The sequence below is a fragment of the Electrophorus electricus genome, chromosome 2, assembly GCF_013358815.1.
Source record: "Electrophorus electricus isolate fEleEle1 chromosome 2, fEleEle1.pri, whole genome shotgun sequence".
In the NCBI taxonomy this organism is placed as follows: domain Eukaryota; kingdom Metazoa; phylum Chordata; class Actinopteri; order Gymnotiformes; family Gymnotidae; genus Electrophorus; species Electrophorus electricus.
Window position 1 is genome coordinate 33802500 of NC_049536.1, and position 19984 is coordinate 33822483.

The 19984-nt window shown below is 44.5% G+C and overlaps 2 protein-coding genes across 10 annotated transcripts in view; both read right to left on the reverse strand.

The window, feature by feature from the left end:
• The window catches only part of zak (sterile alpha motif and leucine zipper containing kinase AZK), a 23294-nt gene extending 17393 nt beyond the window's left edge, over positions 1-5901 (reverse strand). For 2 of the 7 annotated variants that reach the window (XM_035536104.1, XM_035536097.1), the window contains exons 1-3: positions 3532-3617; positions 3006-3195; positions 2131-2218 (exon numbers count right to left, since the gene is read on the reverse strand). In XM_035536104.1, the coding sequence (XP_035391997.1) occupies positions 2131-2218; positions 3006-3195; positions 3532-3557 (304 nt within the window). In that variant the 5' untranslated portion in view covers positions 3558-3617. Of the gene's footprint in view, positions 1-2130; positions 2219-3005; positions 3196-3531; positions 3618-5467 lie in introns of those variants that run through there. The other 5 variants (XM_035536073.1, XM_035536080.1, XM_035536078.1 and 2 more) reach the window with 5 other exon arrangements.
• A 127-nt stretch (positions 5902-6028) lies between these two features.
• rapgef4 (Rap guanine nucleotide exchange factor (GEF) 4) overlaps positions 6029-19984 on the reverse strand; it is a 46818-nt gene continuing 32862 nt past the window's right edge. For 2 of the 3 annotated variants that reach the window (XM_027027548.2, XM_027027549.2), the window contains 20 exons: positions 19674-19734; positions 19393-19469; positions 19073-19219; positions 17843-17949; positions 17601-17686; positions 17039-17117; positions 16019-16169; positions 15663-15751; positions 15494-15524; positions 15323-15401; positions 14613-14759; positions 12718-12815; positions 11859-11984; positions 10777-10955; positions 10478-10568; positions 9804-9854; positions 9634-9721; positions 9330-9394; positions 9187-9241; positions 6029-8393 (listed from right to left, as the gene is read on the reverse strand). In XM_027027548.2, the coding sequence (XP_026883349.2) occupies positions 8266-8393; positions 9187-9241; positions 9330-9394; positions 9634-9721; positions 9804-9854; positions 10478-10568; positions 10777-10955; positions 11859-11984; positions 12718-12815; positions 14613-14759; positions 15323-15401; positions 15494-15524; positions 15663-15751; positions 16019-16169; positions 17039-17117; positions 17601-17686; positions 17843-17949; positions 19073-19219; positions 19393-19469; positions 19674-19734 (1935 nt within the window). In that variant the 3' untranslated portion in view covers positions 6029-8265. Of the gene's footprint in view, positions 8394-9186; positions 9242-9329; positions 9395-9633; positions 9722-9803; positions 9855-10477; positions 10569-10776; positions 10956-11858; positions 11985-12717; positions 12816-14612; positions 14760-15322; positions 15402-15493; positions 15525-15662; positions 15752-16018; positions 16170-17038; positions 17118-17600; positions 17726-17842; positions 17950-19072; positions 19220-19392; positions 19470-19673; positions 19735-19984 lie in introns of those variants that run through there. The other variant, XM_035536066.1, reaches the window with a different exon arrangement.

Below are 19984 nucleotides of genomic sequence, written 5' to 3' on the forward strand. Positions count from 1 at the left end.
GCTAGTGTTTATAAATATGAATACCTAATGTATCAATACTTTGTGGGATCCATTTTCTAACCAGTCTAAGCGGGGATTTTGCTTTGGCAGTGTCGGGCCAACATCAGCGCTACTAAATGCCACAGTGTTCTCTGAGGAGTACACAAAGCACTCAGCTTCATCTCACACCTAAACAAATGCCACACTGAGCGGAATCCAGCACTCCACGGAGGAGAGACAGCGACCCCTACTGAACACTCTCCTCCCAGTGGGAAAAGAACTAGTGCTTTTCCAAAGAAAATACACACACAGATACAGAAAACACGGATAATATGATGACAGTTTAAATGTAGCATGCTAACGTGGAGTTCCCTACCTCTCCCTCTAAAAGGGGACGTCTTTTTCCCCGGTCTCCCTCCCTCTCTCTCAAACACAATGCTGTGTTTATCTGTTGCCCTGTACCTGACCTCTAATACTCATCTATCACAGCAGCCTGAGGAAAACCCGGACACAGTATAACACCCACGCACAAGGGTACAGTGAAGGAATCAGAAACAAGCTATATCTGATCATGTATGAGCAATGCTTTTCAAGTAATGAAAGGAATCTGATAATAAAAATGAGCCATTATTGTCAAATAGATGCAGTTTTTGGCAGTTTTCTTTAAAATACAAACTTAAATACGAATTTAAACAAAAAACCTAAGTACAAAAAACCCCACAGAAAATTCCTTAGGCAACATTCACTAAAATCAGCTGCAAAATAGGAATAACTGTAAAATAAACAGACCAATCCACTCCTTTCAGCACTGGACTTTGTACTGATTCACCAGACACACCCAACATTATGAAACATTCCATTCCAACAAACTTCCTATGGGACTTCCCATGACTTTCTCTGGGAACTCTGGGCGCATAAGACTGCTGTTGCATGCAGTTATCCCACGAAAACATCACACACTTACAGGTAATGCAGTGGCAACTAACAACCTGTCTTCATAAATACATAAGCGCAGTCTGGGCAGTTTCTCACGGGGCTACGAGTCCTCATTTCAAGTGAATGAAATGTGTGAAGTCGTCTTCACCCATTTCACACAGAGGTCATGGGTTATACGCAGAATTGAGAGGACGAGATATATTATCTATTAAACACACGTCTGATGCTTCTCGGTTAATGAAATATGGTGCGACAAGGGAGATTTATCGCCATGCTGATAGAGGTGGAAGCCCAAGAGTCAAGATGGCTGTAAACGCCTCTCCTTTACCTGGTGCTAATTAAAACTGCCTTTGATAAATAGAGACGGCATCTCCTTGACAACACACACTCCGTCTCTCCCCACCTTCCTCCCGCACCAGCGACCGGCCATGGGAGTTTTTATGCGGCCCAACTCTGAACATCATTTGAATCCCTGACTCTGAGCTCTGCGGAGCCCGTGCGAGCCTTGTATACCTGCTAACGGCTGTAAACGCTGTACGAGGCGAGGAAGGCGGGACTGAGCGCGTGAGACGAGAAACAGGGAGATGTGTGGCGGTGTCTCGGTGGAACAGCTGAACTTGGGAGATACGTTCTCACCGGGCCCTGGAGGTTTACTGTGACACAGCAGAACTAACCGTTGCCATAGAAGCAGAATTTCATACATCTTGGCCAGTTTGTTAATATGGAGACCAAGCGCTTCATAACAGAAGCACTTAGAAGCAGTGAATGATGAGTGACTGGCGAGCTGAGTATGCCAAACCATCCCTACTTTAGAGCCTGGATGCAGTTTGTTTGTGTGCTCCATGGCGATAGCCATTGCAGGCCACTGAAAAAGGTTAATAAAGGTTACAATGCTAACATTTAATAACTGATTTCCAGTGAACAGAAGGGCCGGACAACCACCCTGGTGCCTTAATAATCTTACACACATTTGGTGACACATATCAGCTAATGATGGATGCGACAAAAATACAGCTTCAGAACATCTGTTGATTTACTGGGCGAACGAAATAAACTGTTAATAAAGATGGCTAAGCAAATATTGATATTCGTACCCTGTTCCTGGTTTATTAACCTGCTGTAAATAAAACATTAGTAAAGAAAGAGCCATCAGGATTAGTAAACAATCAACAGATGAGAAAAATACTAGGAGACTTCGGCACCGCGGAAACGAACCTGTGACAATGCCGTAGTTGGGAGCCTCAAGGATTGCTCCGTAAAACTGGATGATGTTCCGATGACTGAGGACACTTAGAATCTCTGCCTGTGGTGCACAAAGAGACAGACAGTGATGGACAACAAGCATCACACCGCTTTTTCGTACAGAACCGTCTCAAGGAAGATTACTGCAACCCTGTGAAATCACCCCATATGCTGTCTGACAGTCGGTCTCATATCAGGGCTTTAGATTACAGGCTTTGTGATGTAACCAGATCACAGATGGAATGGTCTGGCAGAGGCCTGCCGTGCGGGATGTTCTCTCTACGGGATTTTACTTTCAGGTCGATTTGATTGTGAAGAGCGATCAGAAATCTATTATTTCGCAATTTGTCGCAATATAAAAATGTTCTATTTTAGTGAATGTGTTTTGAAGTTAAGTAGCTACAGAAGTAACCACAAAGTTTACTTGCATCACAAGATCAAAATGACACTTTCTGAGTCTTCCATACAAATCCATGCTTCTCAAGAGTTAAGATTTTAAAATACACATACGTGAAGTGTTGCAGTCTTACTTCTGATCTAAAATTACATCATAAAAATGACAAATCCATCACTTCAAAGTAAATCACAGCCAAACATAGTGCTCACCTGAGACTAATATGATTTAATTATGTGATAATTCTCTCTTAAAGAGAAGTTCTACGATCACGAGTGAAGCCCTCAGCGTCCCTCAGTGTCCCGCACGGCCTCTTCAGAGCGGGGGGGCATAATCAAGGCTGGCATGTACAAATGTCAGCAGCAGGCGCGCCACGCGGAGAGGCAATTAAAACGATTATCACACTGACAATTAAAAGAGGCGCGTGACAAGCGTGGGCAATTACGTCCCCCACCTCGTTCTCTATCTTCAGCAGCTTCTTCACCGCCACCTCTTGGTCCTGCGAGAGCCAGCGGGCGCGGTACACGCTGCCAAAGCTCCCACCGCCGCAGCTCTCGTAGAAGGCGATGTCGTCGAATTTGATTCGAACGAAGGAGGCGCCCGAAGGAGACGCCATGGTGCCGCAGCGCCTCCCCGATGCTCCCCTAGGGGAGGAGGCCCAGGATGAGGAGGAGAAGAGGAGAGAGAGAGAGAGAGAGAGAGAGAGAGAGGGTGAAAGTGCAGGTTAAGATGACAGCGCCCCCGTGAGGAGTGGTGGACTTTGTACTTTGGCAATGAGTGAGAGATAGAAACATGTACACACACTCACACACACTCACACGCACACACACACACACACTCACACGCACACACACACACACACACACACACACACACTCACACACCCACACACACACACACTCACACACACTCACACGCACACACACACACACACACTCACAGCTAAAGTTACCAGCAGTCTGAACTCAGTGGGCACTCACAGTAACAGGTTTGTCTCTGGTGTCATTGGCAGTCCGAGGGAGGGGTTGGTTTGTAAGCCTAAATGTGTGTGAGACTAGGTAACCATCTATAAGTGAAAACATATGAAGGTGAGCGTGTGTCTGGTAATGAGAGTACGACTGCAGCAACATAGTGTGTGTGTGTGTGTGTGTGTGTATACACACACAGACAAGCACACACATGATATTCCACATCCATGCCAATTCCTTACAGAACATTCCTCCTACATCTCCTGACTTAAGTGCGTCCTCCCACACGAACCGTAAGCAGTGTAGCCCCTATCAGGCCCGAGGCATGCCTGGAATTCACCCCCCAGTCACCTCGACATGCAGGGACCACCAGGGACCACAGAGTCCACTATGTCATTCTAGAACATTCTCCACTATTCCGGTTTATTCTTTAGGATTCATGTTTCAAATCTCAGTTCTTGCCAATTACCCAGGCTGAATGTGACATTACCAAGGCTGAAAGACTGCCTGCACTCAGCACCAGAGCTAAAAGCCATTTCAGTTGTTGCTGTTCCTAGTATTCATCAGTGTTAAACTGAAACAGCAAGAATGGTATGAGCTGCTATTTTATATGATGTTAGACCACTGGAAAGCAATTCAATGAGCCTAATCTAGAACTAATCTTATTTAATGATAATATAAACTATTTCCCTTGCTGGGCAAAATTAGTGGTCTCAACGTGATAATGATATATCACAATATAGCATATAATGGAGATAGTCGTGGATGCAGATCTCTGCCATCAAATTACAGCCCAAACAATAGAAAAAAACCTGCATTTGTATGTGCCGCTTACAAAATCTAAACGCACCTTGTTAAAAGAACCGGAGAAATATAGGGGAAGAGACGGGAGCACTAATCCGCGCATTACAGGAAAGTGTTGTTCGCAGATTGTTCATGAGTTGCGCATTCTCAGCGGAGTAATTGCGGCTTTTAAGAGGCTGGTACCTGCAGGCCTGGGACTGTTATCACGCGCAGCGGGACAGAGCTCCATTGTCACAGAGGGGCGCCGCCGCTCGCGGCTATTGCTTCTATATTTAGCGACGCATCCGACAGCTCAGCGCGCCGATGGCTCGCACACTCGCCACGGACACGTTACACACCTCGGTTACCGGGAGCAGAGCGGTCACTACACAAATGACGCTATTTGCTCTTAATCATAAATCAACAAAAAATATCACAGTGAATAAGATAGTTGCTAAAAAGAGATGAAATGTCGATTCATGAAATGCAGATATAAAATTTTAAAGAACATGCAAACAAAACACAAAACACAACCTAAATCCCACGTTTAAATGACATTGCAATATCGCTATGACATCAGCTCAGAAAGCGGATCTGAAGTAGGCCAAATGACATACTGACACTTTTGATCGAGATTACTTCCTTTCTTGAAAACCGTAACGGGCCTGTGTAGAATAATGAAGATTTAAAGTGAGAGATTTATGAATTATGAATTAAATAAACAGGGACGCACACAGGAGCTGTGACTAGTCTAAAGGTGGAGAAGAACGCTACTGGAGCGGTCGGTGGTGCTCCGCTTTTCTGATGGTGCCTAACCTGGGACACTCACACAGGGAATGTTAACCTGCGACACTAACACAGGGAATGTAAACCTGGGACACTCACACTGGGAATGTTAATCTGGGACACTCACACAAGGAATGTTAACCTGGGACACTCACACAAGGAATGTTAACCTGGGACACTCACACAGGGAATGTTAACCTGCGAACCATCTGACACACACTTCACCGGCCTATACGTTAATTTACGATCGCCGAACATCGTCCTGTGTGCGTGGCACGGAATTTAGGAATAGTGCTACTTTAACCATTATGTGCTTGTAAAAGACACTTGGAGAAACCTTAGGACAGTAGGGCATAGAAACGGGAAAATGTCCTCTTACGTTCTTATCTTCCACAGACGTGGAAAAAGGCTTTCCGTAAGGTAAGGTTTTCTTAGACTTACAAAGTGGTTCCGGTTTTTTTAAGTTTCAGTTTATGGCAGAAGCGCGGCTGGAGCGCAGTGGGAGAAGTTCCGAGCGTAAAACAGCACCGATCCTGGACCGCATTCACGGCACCGCCGTGTCGTTAGAAGACACGGTAGGACCGGAGTGACCGGCTCACGTCACATCCTCCAACCGAGGGCTTGCAAAACGTTGAAACACGAAAGTGAAACGCGAAAAAAAGACAGGCCGAGTAAACTTCAGGAGGGAAATAAAGATTTGTGTTACCAGTTCTTGATCTGATGGCGCTCTGGGTGGAATCACGCAGCACACCGATCACGGGCAGGTGAAACCTTCGTGGAATACTCGACTCGCCTTTCAGATGAGAATTCACGTGTTGCCCAATAACTTCTTCCATGTCTCGATTTAACAAGCCTGTAGAAACCGCAGCGAGTCTGCCGCATGCATGTGTGACAACAGCGCCACGCCGTGGACACACACGCTAAAGACACGGCGTATTGGATGGGCATTAAGGTCAACAATTAAAAAATTATTTGCTTCAGCAAATAGGCCTGTGTAATAGGACTGAACTATTTAGAGAAAACGCAAATGCAGTGCATTCCGTGACTCATCATGACAGTTGGTGTTTGTTGTTTGTTTTTATTTATTTTCGTTCAGCTCTTAATTCCAGCACATTGGATCTTTAACAATGACTATGAGGTTTTCATTCAAAGTTATTTTCATCAGTTTTCGAAGAAACCTAACCACAGTGCTTTTTATACAGGTTCCAAAACGGACGAATGAACACGGCCTAATCTTGAATAAACTTGTGATATTTTTAGATTTGGATGTAAATATGTTTTAAATGGTTGTAAATGTGTATTATATTCAACAACTGTCTGGTGTCTTCAACACACTGACAACCTCCAAATGCTGGAAGTCTCTCGTAATGCTCTCCATTCTGAAATGTGGACATTATTTACTCTTTTCCCACTGTGTCCTCTGTAAGTGGACTGGATACTGGTTTCAGTCCAGATAATGGGATTGTTTGGTCCAAAACGTTTCGCTATTTGTTCCTTAAAATTGCATGTGTGCTTTAATAGCAAACAAGTTTCAGGCTGCTGTCCTGCTGCCAGGGGCCCCATTCCTGTTGTCATACTGCCAGGGGCCCCATTCCTGTTGTCCTGCTGCCAGGGGCCCTATTCCTGTTGTCATACTGCCAGGGGCCCCATTCCTGTTGTCCTGCTGCCAGGGGCCCCATTCCTGTTGTCATACTGCCAGGGGCCCTATTCCTGCTGTCTTGCTGCCAGGGGCCCCATTCCTCTACAGAAGCGTTCAGTTGGATCTGAGCCGTTAAGATGTTTGTGCCCACTGCAGAATTGGCCCCCCTGCTGCCAGCCGCAGCCAGTTCATCTGATCCGAGATCAGTGAGTAGCTCCACTGGCTGCCCTCTGTGTCTGGGCCACAGTTCACAAATGAACTGCAACATGAACAGTCCTTTCCCCTCCTCTATTTCCTCATCCTGTCTGGTTACCTTCATTCCATCTGTACTCAACTTTATTCCAAAACTCTCTGGGCTTTTTGAGGTTCTTTAAGGTAAAATGTATATATGTTTTTTTCCTGTTCTGGAGGCTCACCCATGGTTTATATCTTATAGTAAACCTTCTGAGGTTGTGCTGGTGTAGTTTGTGTATGGTGATGATTATGCATGAAGAAGTTAATTGTGGCACTCCTTATGTTCGTTAGTATCCCTGATTAATTAATTTATTAATTTATTTGGAACTCATGAAACAACAAATTCCAGAGGCAGAAGCCACATGTAGAATCCAGGCTGGGCTGGGGTTTCAGCCTCTCGTGTGCATAACCTGACAATGCAATGGCACACAGTGGGTGAAGAACCAATTACCAGTTTAACTTTGACATCCTAAAGGGAAAAGTTGTGTATAAAAATGGTTCTCGTTCCTACACTTCATTGAATCTGGATGAATTACCCTCGAATTAAAAGATGACACTCACTGGCTTATTTCAAATATAATGTACAGGATAACAGAGTCAAAAGTAAAGAAACTGTCATACAGGTCAAAGAGTCCCTCAGGTTGCCTGTACACAGTAAAATGTTTTCACATGGCTGACTGCCTGTAAAGTGTGCTTGGAATCCCTCGGTTAAGTGTCTAATTCATTTTATGCTGAGATGTGAAACAAATTAACAGATTACATCAAATGCAAAATATCTGTACACCCCAATTTCTAAAAGCTACAAACTCATGTACAAAAATTCATAGGACAAGCCATAGGACAAGCCAAACTTCTCCATAAATGAGTTTGTACATCTGAAGTTTAAGACACTTTTTGACAAGCTCTCCAACTGATACGTAGGAATCAAGCACATGATGATCATATTTAAACTCCTTGAACATGTTGACAGAATATATCAAATCTTCAGCAGACATTACAATACAGTAGTTTTCATTATCAGTTACTCTTATAACTAGAAAACAAACATCTCCACATGTCAGAAATGTGTACTGTGTGCTGCACATGGGAGGTACAAAAAAACACCTGCGAAAGGTGGTGTTCTGTTGTAAGTCCTTGGAACTTTCGAAATGCAGTTAAATGAACAGAAGGCGAGCATGTCCTGGAGACGGCATACGCAGCGTTGGGAGGAAGAGCTCTGTGTACTTCTCACATATGCAGCTAGCTTATTAATCGGCAGCGGTGAAGCAGCGTGGATACTGTAGTGCTTTAGTGGGGAGGAAGGATTAGGTCCTCCGGGGCTCCAGCTTGTGAGAAAGCTGCGAAAAGGTACGCTGGTTGTCGATCACGCTAATTTGACGGACATAGCTCCGGACATCTTGGTGGTTCTTAGCGGCCTGAGGAGCTTCAAAGTCTAAAATAAAAGGAGAGAGAGAGAGAGAGATGGGCAGATGTCTACTTTATTTGTATCAACATCAACACCACGTAGGAAATGCAAGTATGAAATAATGACCACATTTTCAAAAACAGGCCGAGGATTTCAAAAATACTACTTAGAACAGGTAAAACAAGAGAAGTAAAAAAACAAAAGGTGGGGAGTTGAACCCCAGCCACGTTGCTGCGAGGCAAACAAGCTCCCGCTAGACTGTGGCAGCCAATAAACGACCTGCGCGTATATCGCGCTTCAAAGGAATGGAAAACTAAACACCACGCCGAGTGTGGAAAAAGGGAGAACAAAGGACACCACGGGAAGAATGGCAGCCCCGATGCACTGGAGAAAACCAAACTAAAACTTCCCAAACAAAACCAGAAAACAGGGAGGAACTTTAATGGCTAAGGGAAGCCTCGGGAGAGGGACAGACTTGAGAGGGAAAACTAGAGAGGGGAGGGGCCGTGTAAAAACACAGACACCCTCGCAGAGCAGAAGAGGTGTAGCACAGGGGCTCCCAGACCTCAATACCCAGAGTTACCAGCTAGGAGCTGGGCTCCAAACTTCAGCAAAGACCCAGCACTGAGTGAACGGGTCACCGGGCTTATATAGATCTAGCGCAACTGTTGGGCGTTAAGCCTGATTGGTAGTGTGCCTGACTCGAGGCCTCCCCCTGATGGCCGGAGGGGACCTCGGCCTGGCGTCAACCCTTACATAAACACAAAATGTGGAAAGTTGTATTAAAGTAGAAAGGTAATGTGGCACTTTGTGGACTTACTGAAAGGCTGGCTTCTGCAATATCTCATTATTCGGACCGTGCTGGCGATCATCCGCTGGAACATGCACGCAGTGACAACACTGTTAACTTGGTTCAATGTCAGAAATGATACTCTTCCCTGAGACACTAACCCACAGACTCACCATTTTCTCAAAGTTGACCAAACTGTCAATAAATGTCTTGTTGCCTTCATGAGTAAAAGTCATGTCTGACAGGAAGACAAACACATCACATATTAGATATGATGGAAATATGTTTATAGCATTCTGCTCATGTGCATAACTCTACTCTATCCATGCCCTGTTACAAGCCTGCACATGTGCCATTATAATCTTATCTGCACTTTATTTTGTCCCCATCTATGTTCTGTAGGGATGTTACAGGTGGTGTGGGGCTCTCAGGGAGGGTGTAGGGTTGTTAGTCATAGTGTGGTAAAGCTCCACCCACCTTTAATGAGCAACGGCATGAAGGGGATGAGGGGAGGGTCCAGCTTGGCCACCGTAAGTCGGTACGCGCGGTGATTCCTAGAGGGGTCCTGAGAGAGAGCTGATACTAGCAACAAAGGCTAAAAATACTCACATCTCACAAAACTCCTGCCATATGTAGATACAACTCACCATCAGGTTCTCAAACTCTCCATAAAACTTCTTGAATTTGCTGGGAAGTTTCTATAAGGAGTCCAATGTCACAGGTTAAAATCTGAATAATGTAAATTGTGTGTATCTCTGTGTGTGTGTGTGTGTGTGTGTGTGTGTGTGTGTGTGTGTGTGTGTGTGTGTGTGTGTGTGTGCATATATGTGTGTGTCTAAGTCTAATCAGTGAGTATTTACAGCGTTATCAATGTTACTTGCCAAAAATTCCCTGGTAGTGTTTTTAATTTTATATATAGAAACCTATTATATGATTATAATACATACACAAAATCACACACTCACAATTCTTTCCTCAACTTTCCCCTGGGGCAATATCAAGGAGTGTGTGTGTGAGTGAGTGTGAGTGTGTGAGTGTGTGGGGGTGGGGGGCACATGTAAAATATTTGAGGAATTTGAGTTCACAAAGGTTCTCTAGGTCCAAATCGGAGCTCATATTGTAGTCATTAGCATATGTGTACACGCAGCACAGACTCACGCAGCACAGTCTCACGCAGAAGTCTCACACAGCACAAACTCACACAGCACAGAGTCAAACAGAACAGACTCACGCAGCACAGACTTACACAGCACAGTCTCACACAGCACAGACTTACACAGCACAGTATCACGCAGCACAGTCTCATGCAGCACGATCTCACCTCCCAGGTCTGACTAAGTCGGCCTACAGCTGGATTACCTAATCCCATAATAATGGCAAAGAATGAGTTCAGATTCCTGAAGTCCTTAAAGCTGTGCAAGAGAAAACAGATAGAAACAGAGAGAAATTTCAGCTCATACACACAGTATTATACAATACACACAAATAGGAATGAATTTTTAAAAAATCTAAAACCAAGGAAAAATAAACATTACTAAAAATTCAGTACTACTACTGTAGGCTAATCCTTGAAGCATGGCTGAAATGCCTTCCTGGTTCCTAATGGAAAGCAAATCTCACTGTGCAGCGATCTTGATGAACTTCTTGAGCAACTGGACGCGCTTGCCGAGGGGAGTACAGAGGCACACCTCTGTCACCACCCACAGCTGGAGCTGGTTGAAGCGGCGCAGGAAGAGGTCCAGGTTGGCCGTGGTCTTCTTGAAGTGCTGCCGCCCGAACGTGTGGTAGATGAGCTCGTGCTGTAGCAGGAGCACAGTGAGCTTAATCAGTTCTACTGAAGCAGGGTGTAAACAGTCCTAATGAAGCAGGGTGTTATCAGTTCTACTGAAGCAGGGTGTAAACAGTCCTAATGAAGCAGAGTGTTATCAGTTCTAATGAAGCAGGGTGTAAACAGTCCTAATGAAGCAGGGTGTTATCAGTTCTAATGAAGCAGGGTGTAAACAGTCCTAATGAAGCAGGGTGTTATCAGTTCTACTGAAGCAGGGTGTAAACAGTCCTAATGAAGCAGAGTGTTATCAGTTCTAATGAAGCAGGGTGTAAACAGTCCTAATGAAGCAGGGTGTTATCAGTTCTAATGAAGCAGGGTGTAAACAGTCCTAATGAAGCAGGGTGTTATCAGTTCTAATGAAGCAGGGTGTAATCAGATCTACTGAAGCAGGATGTTATGAGATCTAATGAAGCAGGGCGTTATGAGATCTACTGAAGCAGAATGTTATGAGATCTAATGAAGCAGGATGTTATGAGATCTAATGAAGCAGGATGTTATGAGATCTACTGAAGCAGGGCGTTATGAGATCTACTGAAGCAGGGTGTTATCAGATCTACTGAAGCAGGATGTTATGAGATCTAATGAAGCAGGGTGTTATCAGAGCTACTGAAGCAGGATGTTATGAGATCTAATGAAGCAGGGTGTTATCAGATCTACTGAAGCAGGATGTTATGAGATCTACTGAAGCAGGATGTTATGAGATCTACTGAAGCAGGATGTTATGAGATCTAATGAAGGAACCCACCTTCCTTCCCATCACAGCTTAAAGAGTGCAGATGTCACATCACCTGCGTATTGGTGCTGATGAGAGATTACATGTGCGTGTGTGTGTGTGTGTGTGTGTGTGTGTGTGTGTGTGTGTGTGTGTGTGTACCTCATGCACACAGTTAAAGAGTTCCCAGTCGTACAGAGTCATCTGGTAGGCTAGGTCTCTGGAGCTCATTAACTCGAAGGTGGGTAAAGAACCAATTGATGGACCCTCCTGCTCTGGCAGTGGAGTCTACAAATACAGTGAATCTTCATCAATCAGCATGTAGAAACAATCAATCAAGCATAATCTATCCTAAATCAATCAATACTAAAACTCACATACACCTGCACTAGTATCACTGGCATTGAGGTTAATGTTAAGTTTAAGGTTAGTTACATGAATACAATAAATATGAACTCATATCCTGACAACATGTAAGAAACAATGTTTGTATGTGTGTGTGTAGAACTGAATGTTTAATGTCTGTGTGTGTGTGTGAGTGTGTCAGAGTGTGTGTGTGTATGTGTGTGTGTGTGTGTGTGTCAGAGTGTGTGTGTGTGTGTGTCAGAGTGTGTGTGTGTCAGAGTGTGTGTGTGTCTGTGTGTGTGTGTGTCTGTGTCTGTGTCTGTGTGTGTGTGTGTGTGTCTGTGTCTGTGTGTGTGTGTATCTGTGTCTGTGTGTGTGTCTGTGTCTGTGTGTGTGTGTGTCTGTGTCTGTGTCTGTGTGTGTGTGTGTGTGTCTGTGTGTGTGTGTGTGTGTGTGTGTGTGTGTGTCTGTGTGTGTGTGTGTGTGTGTCTGTGTGTGTCTGTGTGTGTGTATCTGTGTCTGTGTGTGTGTCTGTGTGTCTGTGTGTGTGTGTCTGTGTGTGTGTGTGTGTGTGTGTGTGTGTGTGTGTGTGTCTGTGTGTGTGTGTGTCTGTGTGTGTGTGTCTGTGGGTGTGTGTCTGTGGGTGAGCGCGTGCGTGGTTCTTGCTGTCCTGTACCAAAGAGTCCAGCTGTTCCCTGGAGCACACAAACAGACGAGCGTTAATGCTGAGAGAGGAGAAGATGGACACTTCATTAGACTTCAGCACCATCCTGTCTGTAAAAGAATAAAGAACGCTTTCAGAACAAACCTACCCAAGACAAAAAAAAATGTTTAACTCCAAGGATTTCTGTGGATCATAGCTTATGTGTGGTGTATTTCTAGACCAAAATAAATAACTATTTAGCACTTTGGATATGCCCATTTAAAATCTCAGTCCTTACTCAGGCTGGAGTCAGACGTAAAAACGATGCTCACCATATTTCACACAGTAGCTCGAAATCTAATCAGTGACAAGTTACATCGTTCTCGATGTCACTTGCCAAATATTCCCTGGTAGTGTTTTTGCTTCTATATATAGTAAATTATTGTTAGTATAATACACATACACACACACCCACACTCTCAGAGACAATTCTTCCCTCAACACACATTTCTTGGGGCAGGGTCAGGGAGTGTGTGTGAGTGTGTGTATATGTCACAGTGTCTGGTTGTCATAACAGTGTGTGTGTGTGTGTGTGTGTGTGTGTGTGTGTGTGTGATGTGTGTGTGTGTGTGTGTGATGTGTGTGTGTGTGTGATGTGTGTGTGTGTGTGTGTGTGTGTGTGTGTGTGTGATGTGTGTGTGTGTGTGATGTGTGTGTGTGTGATGTGTGTGTGTGTGTGTGTGATGTGTGTGTGTGTGTGTGTGTGTGTGTGTGTGATCTGTGTGTGTGTGTGTGTGTGTGTGATCTGTGTGTGTGTGTGTGTGTGTGATGTGTGTGTGTGTGTGTGTGTGTGTGTGTGATGTGTGTGTGTGTGATGTGCGTGTGTGTGTGTGTGTGTGTGTGTGTGTGTGTATGTGTGTGTGTGTGTGTGTGTGTGTGTGTGTGTGTATGTGTGTGTGTGTGTGTGTGTGTGTATGTGTGTGTGTGTGTGTGTGTGTGTGTGTGTGTGTGTATGTGTGTGTGTGTGTGTGTGTGTGTGTGTATGTGTGTGTGTGTGTGTGTGTGTGTGTGTGTGTGTGTATGTGTGTGTGTGTGTGTGTGTGTGTGTGTGTGTATGTGTGTGTGTGTGTGTGTGTGTGTGATGTGTGTGTGTGTGTGTGTGTGTGTGTGTATGTGTGTGTGTGTGTGTGTGTGTGTGTGTGTGTGTGTGTGTGTGTGTGTGTATGTGTGTGTGTGTGTGTGTGTGTGTGTGTGATGTGTGTGTGTGTGTGTCATTCTGTGATAACTCTGAGCTTTCACTCTCCTCTTCATCATCACAATCCTGTAAATCTGACAGTTATGCTGCAATATGTCTGCATAGCAACCAAGTGCTGACGCCACACATGAGCTACATACTGGCACCAGAGAAAGACTGCAGCCTGGGACTTTACCATCACACACAACACGCAGCTGCAGCCATGCGTGCATGTGTGCTGGTTTGCGTGCATGTGTGCTGGTTTGCGTGCATGTGTGCTGGTTTGCGTGCATGTGTGCTGGTTTGCGTGCATGTGTGCTGGTTTGCGCTTCTCCACACGTCACAGCGTGGTTGCGGAATTTTAAATGCCACAGCAACACTGATACACCACTGGGAAATTACACTCTGCAGGCTGGAGGCCAGAGGTCATGGGCTAAGAGGTCATGGGTTCAGAGGTCATTAACACAGCCAGCACACCAGACATGCTTGTACGTTAGAGTGTGATATTGGGGCACTTACCACTTTCAAATATAACAAATAATATATACATTCTGTTTTCAAAACATGCAAAACTAACTCTCAGTTAATAAGATGAATTGCAAAAGTCAACAAAATATAAATGAGTTTGTTCAAATCATCATCGTGTCTGCATGTGCATGTGTGTATGCATGAATGTGTGTGTGTGTGTTCTCACCACCCGCTGAGCTGACGTGTACCAGGAGAAGGTCATCTCTCGAGCCCAGTCTATCAGATACAGAAGCCACCACCTCTCTGACAGAGGCGGAGACAGGCACCCGGATGGTGGTGTAGGTGTGGTCAATGCAGTGCACCTTAAACAGGACTGAACACACACACACACACACACACACACACACAGGACTTTAAATGTTATATACATAAACTGCAGGATGAGAGAATAGAAGGGACCAGTGTTCTGACTGCACATTATATAGTGTTATGATTTTTTTTTTTAAATAAATTAAAACATAGTATCAAAATATCAAACTCTTCTGAGGGTCGTTTACCGTATAAGAGTTTATATGAGGCACTTCAGATTTTTAATTGTTTACTTCTTAGTTGCACTGTTTTATAGAACATAGATTTTCAACAAACACATTGCAGTCTTTTGTGTTTTGAAAAATTTTCAATCTGTATAATACAAAATTAGAGCTCTGTAGTATCCAATCAATTTTACATAGAATAAAACATCAAAAAACACATAAAACATCAAAAAAGGAATAAAATTCTGAGTTCAGAATCTAAAATTGTACAGAACCTGAAAATGTTTCTACTGTTACACCCCTACTGCCTAACATCTGATCTGAGATCAGCTGATGGGCCGATTCAGAAGCAGCGGTCCCGCCCTGCGTGTGAGAGAGAAGACCAGGAGATAGAGCTGCTCACTTTCATCTGTGCTCTTGATTGGCTGTCGTGTCTGCAGCTTCTCGTCTCCCATGCTGAACTGGCGGAGGAGGACTCTATGCTGAGGACCACAATGCATTAGTGTACAGAGACGCCTACACGATAAAGCACTGCAGTACCCCGCTAGCTCACAGACACGCTGTTCCCTCTCACCTTTCTCCGAGAGTGCTTCCCATCTTCGGAACTGGAAATGAGGGCAAATTGGTTGAGACTCAGTAACGGTGAGTATTGAGGTTGTGTGTTGGCTTTTGTTTGCCAGCCTGTATAATAAATGATCTGAATAATGCCAACTGAAAAGGACTAAGGCAGACGGAGGTCTTACTTCTGCTCGAGGACTTTCTCCAGTTCAGGGAGTTGCTCTCTGAGCACAGGAATGTGGCTGGCATCTTCAGATACTGACATATAAAATTCCTGAAACATTAGCGACAGAATGAACTCATCGACTCATTTAGAGCGACTTAAAGATAAACAGAACCGTGTTTCAATTCCATCGCCTTTGACAAGAGAAAATAAGCTGGAATTCATATATTTACATACATACATATACATATAATGCATACATTTCAAGCTGTCAACTTATTAATACATATGAATCAATATTAATTTCACAAGCATTAATAAGGGCCTGCCACTGATGTTTACGCAAATGTTTATGCAGATTGGTGAATGTCCGCAGACCTGCAGGAAGGCCATCGAGCTCTCCTCCTCCTGCAGGTGGTCCGTGTTGATGGCGGCCCACCGCAGTACCAGGCGGACCACCCTGCGCTTGTTGTTCAGAGCGTAGTCCCGCCGCTCCTCCTCGCTACCCCGAGACGCCTGCCCATGGTAGGTTAGCTGAGGTTAAGGACAAAAACCCCTTCCGCCCTGCCAAGCCTGTTGCTGTCGCTGAGGAGCCTCAAGGAGTTCCAGAAGCAGGGAATTCCAGAAGGAATTCCAGTTTTGTAAAAGGAATGACAATTGAGTTGTGCGCAGCACAGCCTCACTCCCTCCCTGAGAACACGGGCAGCTAACGACTGGCTGTGATGATGGAGGAATTTGTGTGAGATAAACAGGGATGTGTAGTAACAAACATATGTAGCTGTCAATGTTACGTAATCAGGCTACATAAAGATAACCATACTCCTCTGCCGTTACGAACAAAGGCATTACTTAAATTACTGCTACATATTAAAAACATGATAACCACTAGCAAGATTACGTAATAACTTAGGAAGGATCACTTGCTACTTTTTTCACCTTTGTTTAATGATTCTAATCGAGTGAATTGATCCCATGAGTGAAAATAGCACTGAAATAGCAGCAGCATCAAATGTAGCCTGCTTTCATTTAAGCGTTTCAAGTGTGGCTCATGCATTGTGTTCTGGCCTTGAGTGAATACCTATGTGCCTTTTACTAAGTGTGTGACTGAAAAGAAATGCGTGATTCCGGGATCTTCCTGGTGTGACTTTTCCTTGCTTTTACTCGTGCTCACAACACAATTTGAGTGCTACCTATATGGGATGTTTACACTGGTGGAGCGTTCCAACTAGAGAAGAGTGGGGGGGTGGGCTTTCTCAGTAATGCCTTCTCAGTCATGTTGACCTGCTGCGGAAGGGACATGTTTATATGGACAACACACCTGCTGAGTTGTTCATGAGCCTGCACTGAGAGAATACTAGAGACTGACAGAGACGTGACAAATTAGCGAGTGTAGGATATTAGGCCATGAGGAGGGGGCAGAGTTGAGTATTGGGGATGAACACACAGTGCATGAGCACAAAGTCGTCCAGCGCTGGATCTGCAGAGATGGAGACAGAGAAAAGGAGAGACATGACAGTGGAAGCAAGGAGAAGGAGAGCAGAGAAAACCGCGAGACATAAACATCCGGCTTTTCCGGCCGTGGGACGCAGACAGGGCCAGATGTGCACAGTGCAGGAGCAGCTCAGTAAAAGCAGCAGTATTAGGTCAGCGCCAGAGTTCAGCTCTATTGGCAGACTCACCCCAACCTCACCCACAGCCCCCTGTGGCTCTCGGCAGGAAGGCACTCGCTGTCGCCGCTTCGCACACGGGCAGCGCAGTGTAAAATTCACTAGTAGCCATTAACTGCGCTCACTTAGCCGTCGACTGTAGTCATATGGGTAAAAGACGAACGTCCCGCCAAATGAAAGCAGTTAACATAAATAAAAGCGATGCTTACTGCTTTAACACTGTCAGAAGTGAAGTGAGGCCCGGGTCTGTTCAGAACGCGAAAGGTTGTGTGTGCTAGCGGGGCTGAACATACCTGACTCTGTGAACTGGGAATCTAATTTCATGGTCTCCAGGAAGTGTTCCAAGATCTTCTCCGGCGTTCCTGACATCACAGTGTACCTGGAGCAGAGGATTTCATTAGCATGATCTGCTCAGTGCCTGCAAGAAAATAGTTCATAGATAGAGGGATAGAGACAGAGAGAGAGAATGAAAGAATAAAGGAAGGAAAGAGCAAATGTTGGCTAGAGAGAGATAAAGAGATGGAGAGAGATGTACTTGAGAGGCGAGGAGCCGGCATGGCTGGAACTTCTGATGCTGCTCTTCTCAAGAACTAAAACATCTTCTTCATGTTCCTTCAGTCGTACTGTATTTGCCTCTACGTCCTACACACACACACACACACACACACACACACACACACACACACACACACACACACACCGATGCAAGGACTGAATGACTAAATAGCAGGATCGACATGATGGATTCACACTGCTGTGAATGCAGCAGAGAGAGAGAGTTGTAATGTGTCAGCACATTAACTGAGGCCAATCCTGAGATCAGTGTACACACACACACACACACTCCTGCTTACAGCACTGCACTGTGTAGATTACAACCGTAATCAAAGTGTAGCCTAAGATTAAAAATAAATTAAAAAGTATCACAATCATCACAGAATGTGGTTGCTATCAGACACTAATCCTCTGTATGTTATAGAGGTAGGGCTCTATGCTCAGAGTAAAATATATATCAAAATTTTCCATTAGCTTCAGAGTGACCAGAATCGAATATTGTAATGTTGTGAAAGTACCAGCAGAGGGAGCTTTTATCCAACAAAAACCTTGTTAAGAAGCAGCTCCTATCCTATAAATGATATTAATAAATGTGTAGCTCTAGTCATAGTTGTTGCGAATGAGGTAACTTCATTTTGAGGTTATTTATTTATGAGTTATTGAAAATTAGTTATGTAAATGTTTATAATCTATGCAAATTACACATATGTTACTTACTGACTATCTTACTAATAAATCCAGCCCTTGCTTTGAAGAGCACATATACACACACACACACACACACACACACACACACACACACACACACACACACACACACACACACACAGTTCCCCTCACTAACACACAGGTTATCCGGTTAGATGCTGCTCTGGTTTTCCTAAACCAAGGGCCATTGTGTAAGCAACTGGAATTTTCCTGTTTTAGAGTCTGTAGGCAGAATAACACTGAATTAAAGACAACAGCAGAGCAAAGGAGACAGAGAGAGAGAGAGAGAGAGAGAGAGAGAGAGAGAGAGAGAGAGAGAGAGAGAGAGAGAGAGAGAGAAACCAGGACACAGGAGAGACAGAGAAATGCACCAGAAAGTAAAGCATTTTTTGAACAGGAACAAGTACTCATTAGAGTATCAGAAAGTACTGAGGACTCATGTCTTTATGTCACAGAAACACACGGTGATAGATGGCAGCCCTGGGGCATCCTGTCCCCTCACCCTAAGGATCCTGTTGAAGTCTTCTTTGTCCACTCTCAGGAAGTGGCAGTTGTCCTCTCTCAGGATGATGGACGCTGCCCGTGGCGCATCATTGACCAGCGCCAGCTTCCCAAAGTCGTCCCCCTCATGCAGTGTGCACACCACGCCCTGCGACACACGTACACACACGTACACACACACGTACATCATACGCACACATCACGCATACACGCACGCACTGATCGATAGTAATAAGTAGCTCTAATTGGATAATCTGGCCATCTTTAAAACAGATTAGGGGCTTGGCCGGTCATTTTAAAAGGAAAGTCATGTGATCTCACCTTCCCATAGATGACCACGTTAACTGAGCCCTTCAGAATGATGTACCATGAGGTTCCTTCCTCGCCCTGATTAAACACTGACCATGAAAAAACCCCAAAGACAAACACAGAGCAACAGTCAGAAGCCAGAAAACCACTCAGAGAGAAGCCAAATCAAATGAGCTGGGATTATTATGGCTCTGAATCAGTTTACTATGCTAATCTAAGACAGCACAGAAAGTGTTGCTCTGATCAGGAAGGTCAGTGAGGTCAACCAAAGCAAATGTAGCCACGACACTCACAGACAGTTCCTGCGTTCGCATGGGACTCAAAAATGAGGACACCTGCTAATTCTCTCTTCACCTGAGAACAAAGAGAACGCAAACAAATGCAGGACTGCCTTTGCTTTTCTATCACTTTCATTATACATGCACTCTTTGGACCATTTTTGGACCAGATGTCAGAGGCCTAACATCTCTGAATATCACTGTTGTTCTCCTTCTCTATGGACTGCAGATTATTCCATTTTAATGTCTTAATCTCCTAGTATATTTAGTTAATATTATCAAGGCATGTTATTCACCAAGTAATTAACCAAGAAGACTACACTTCT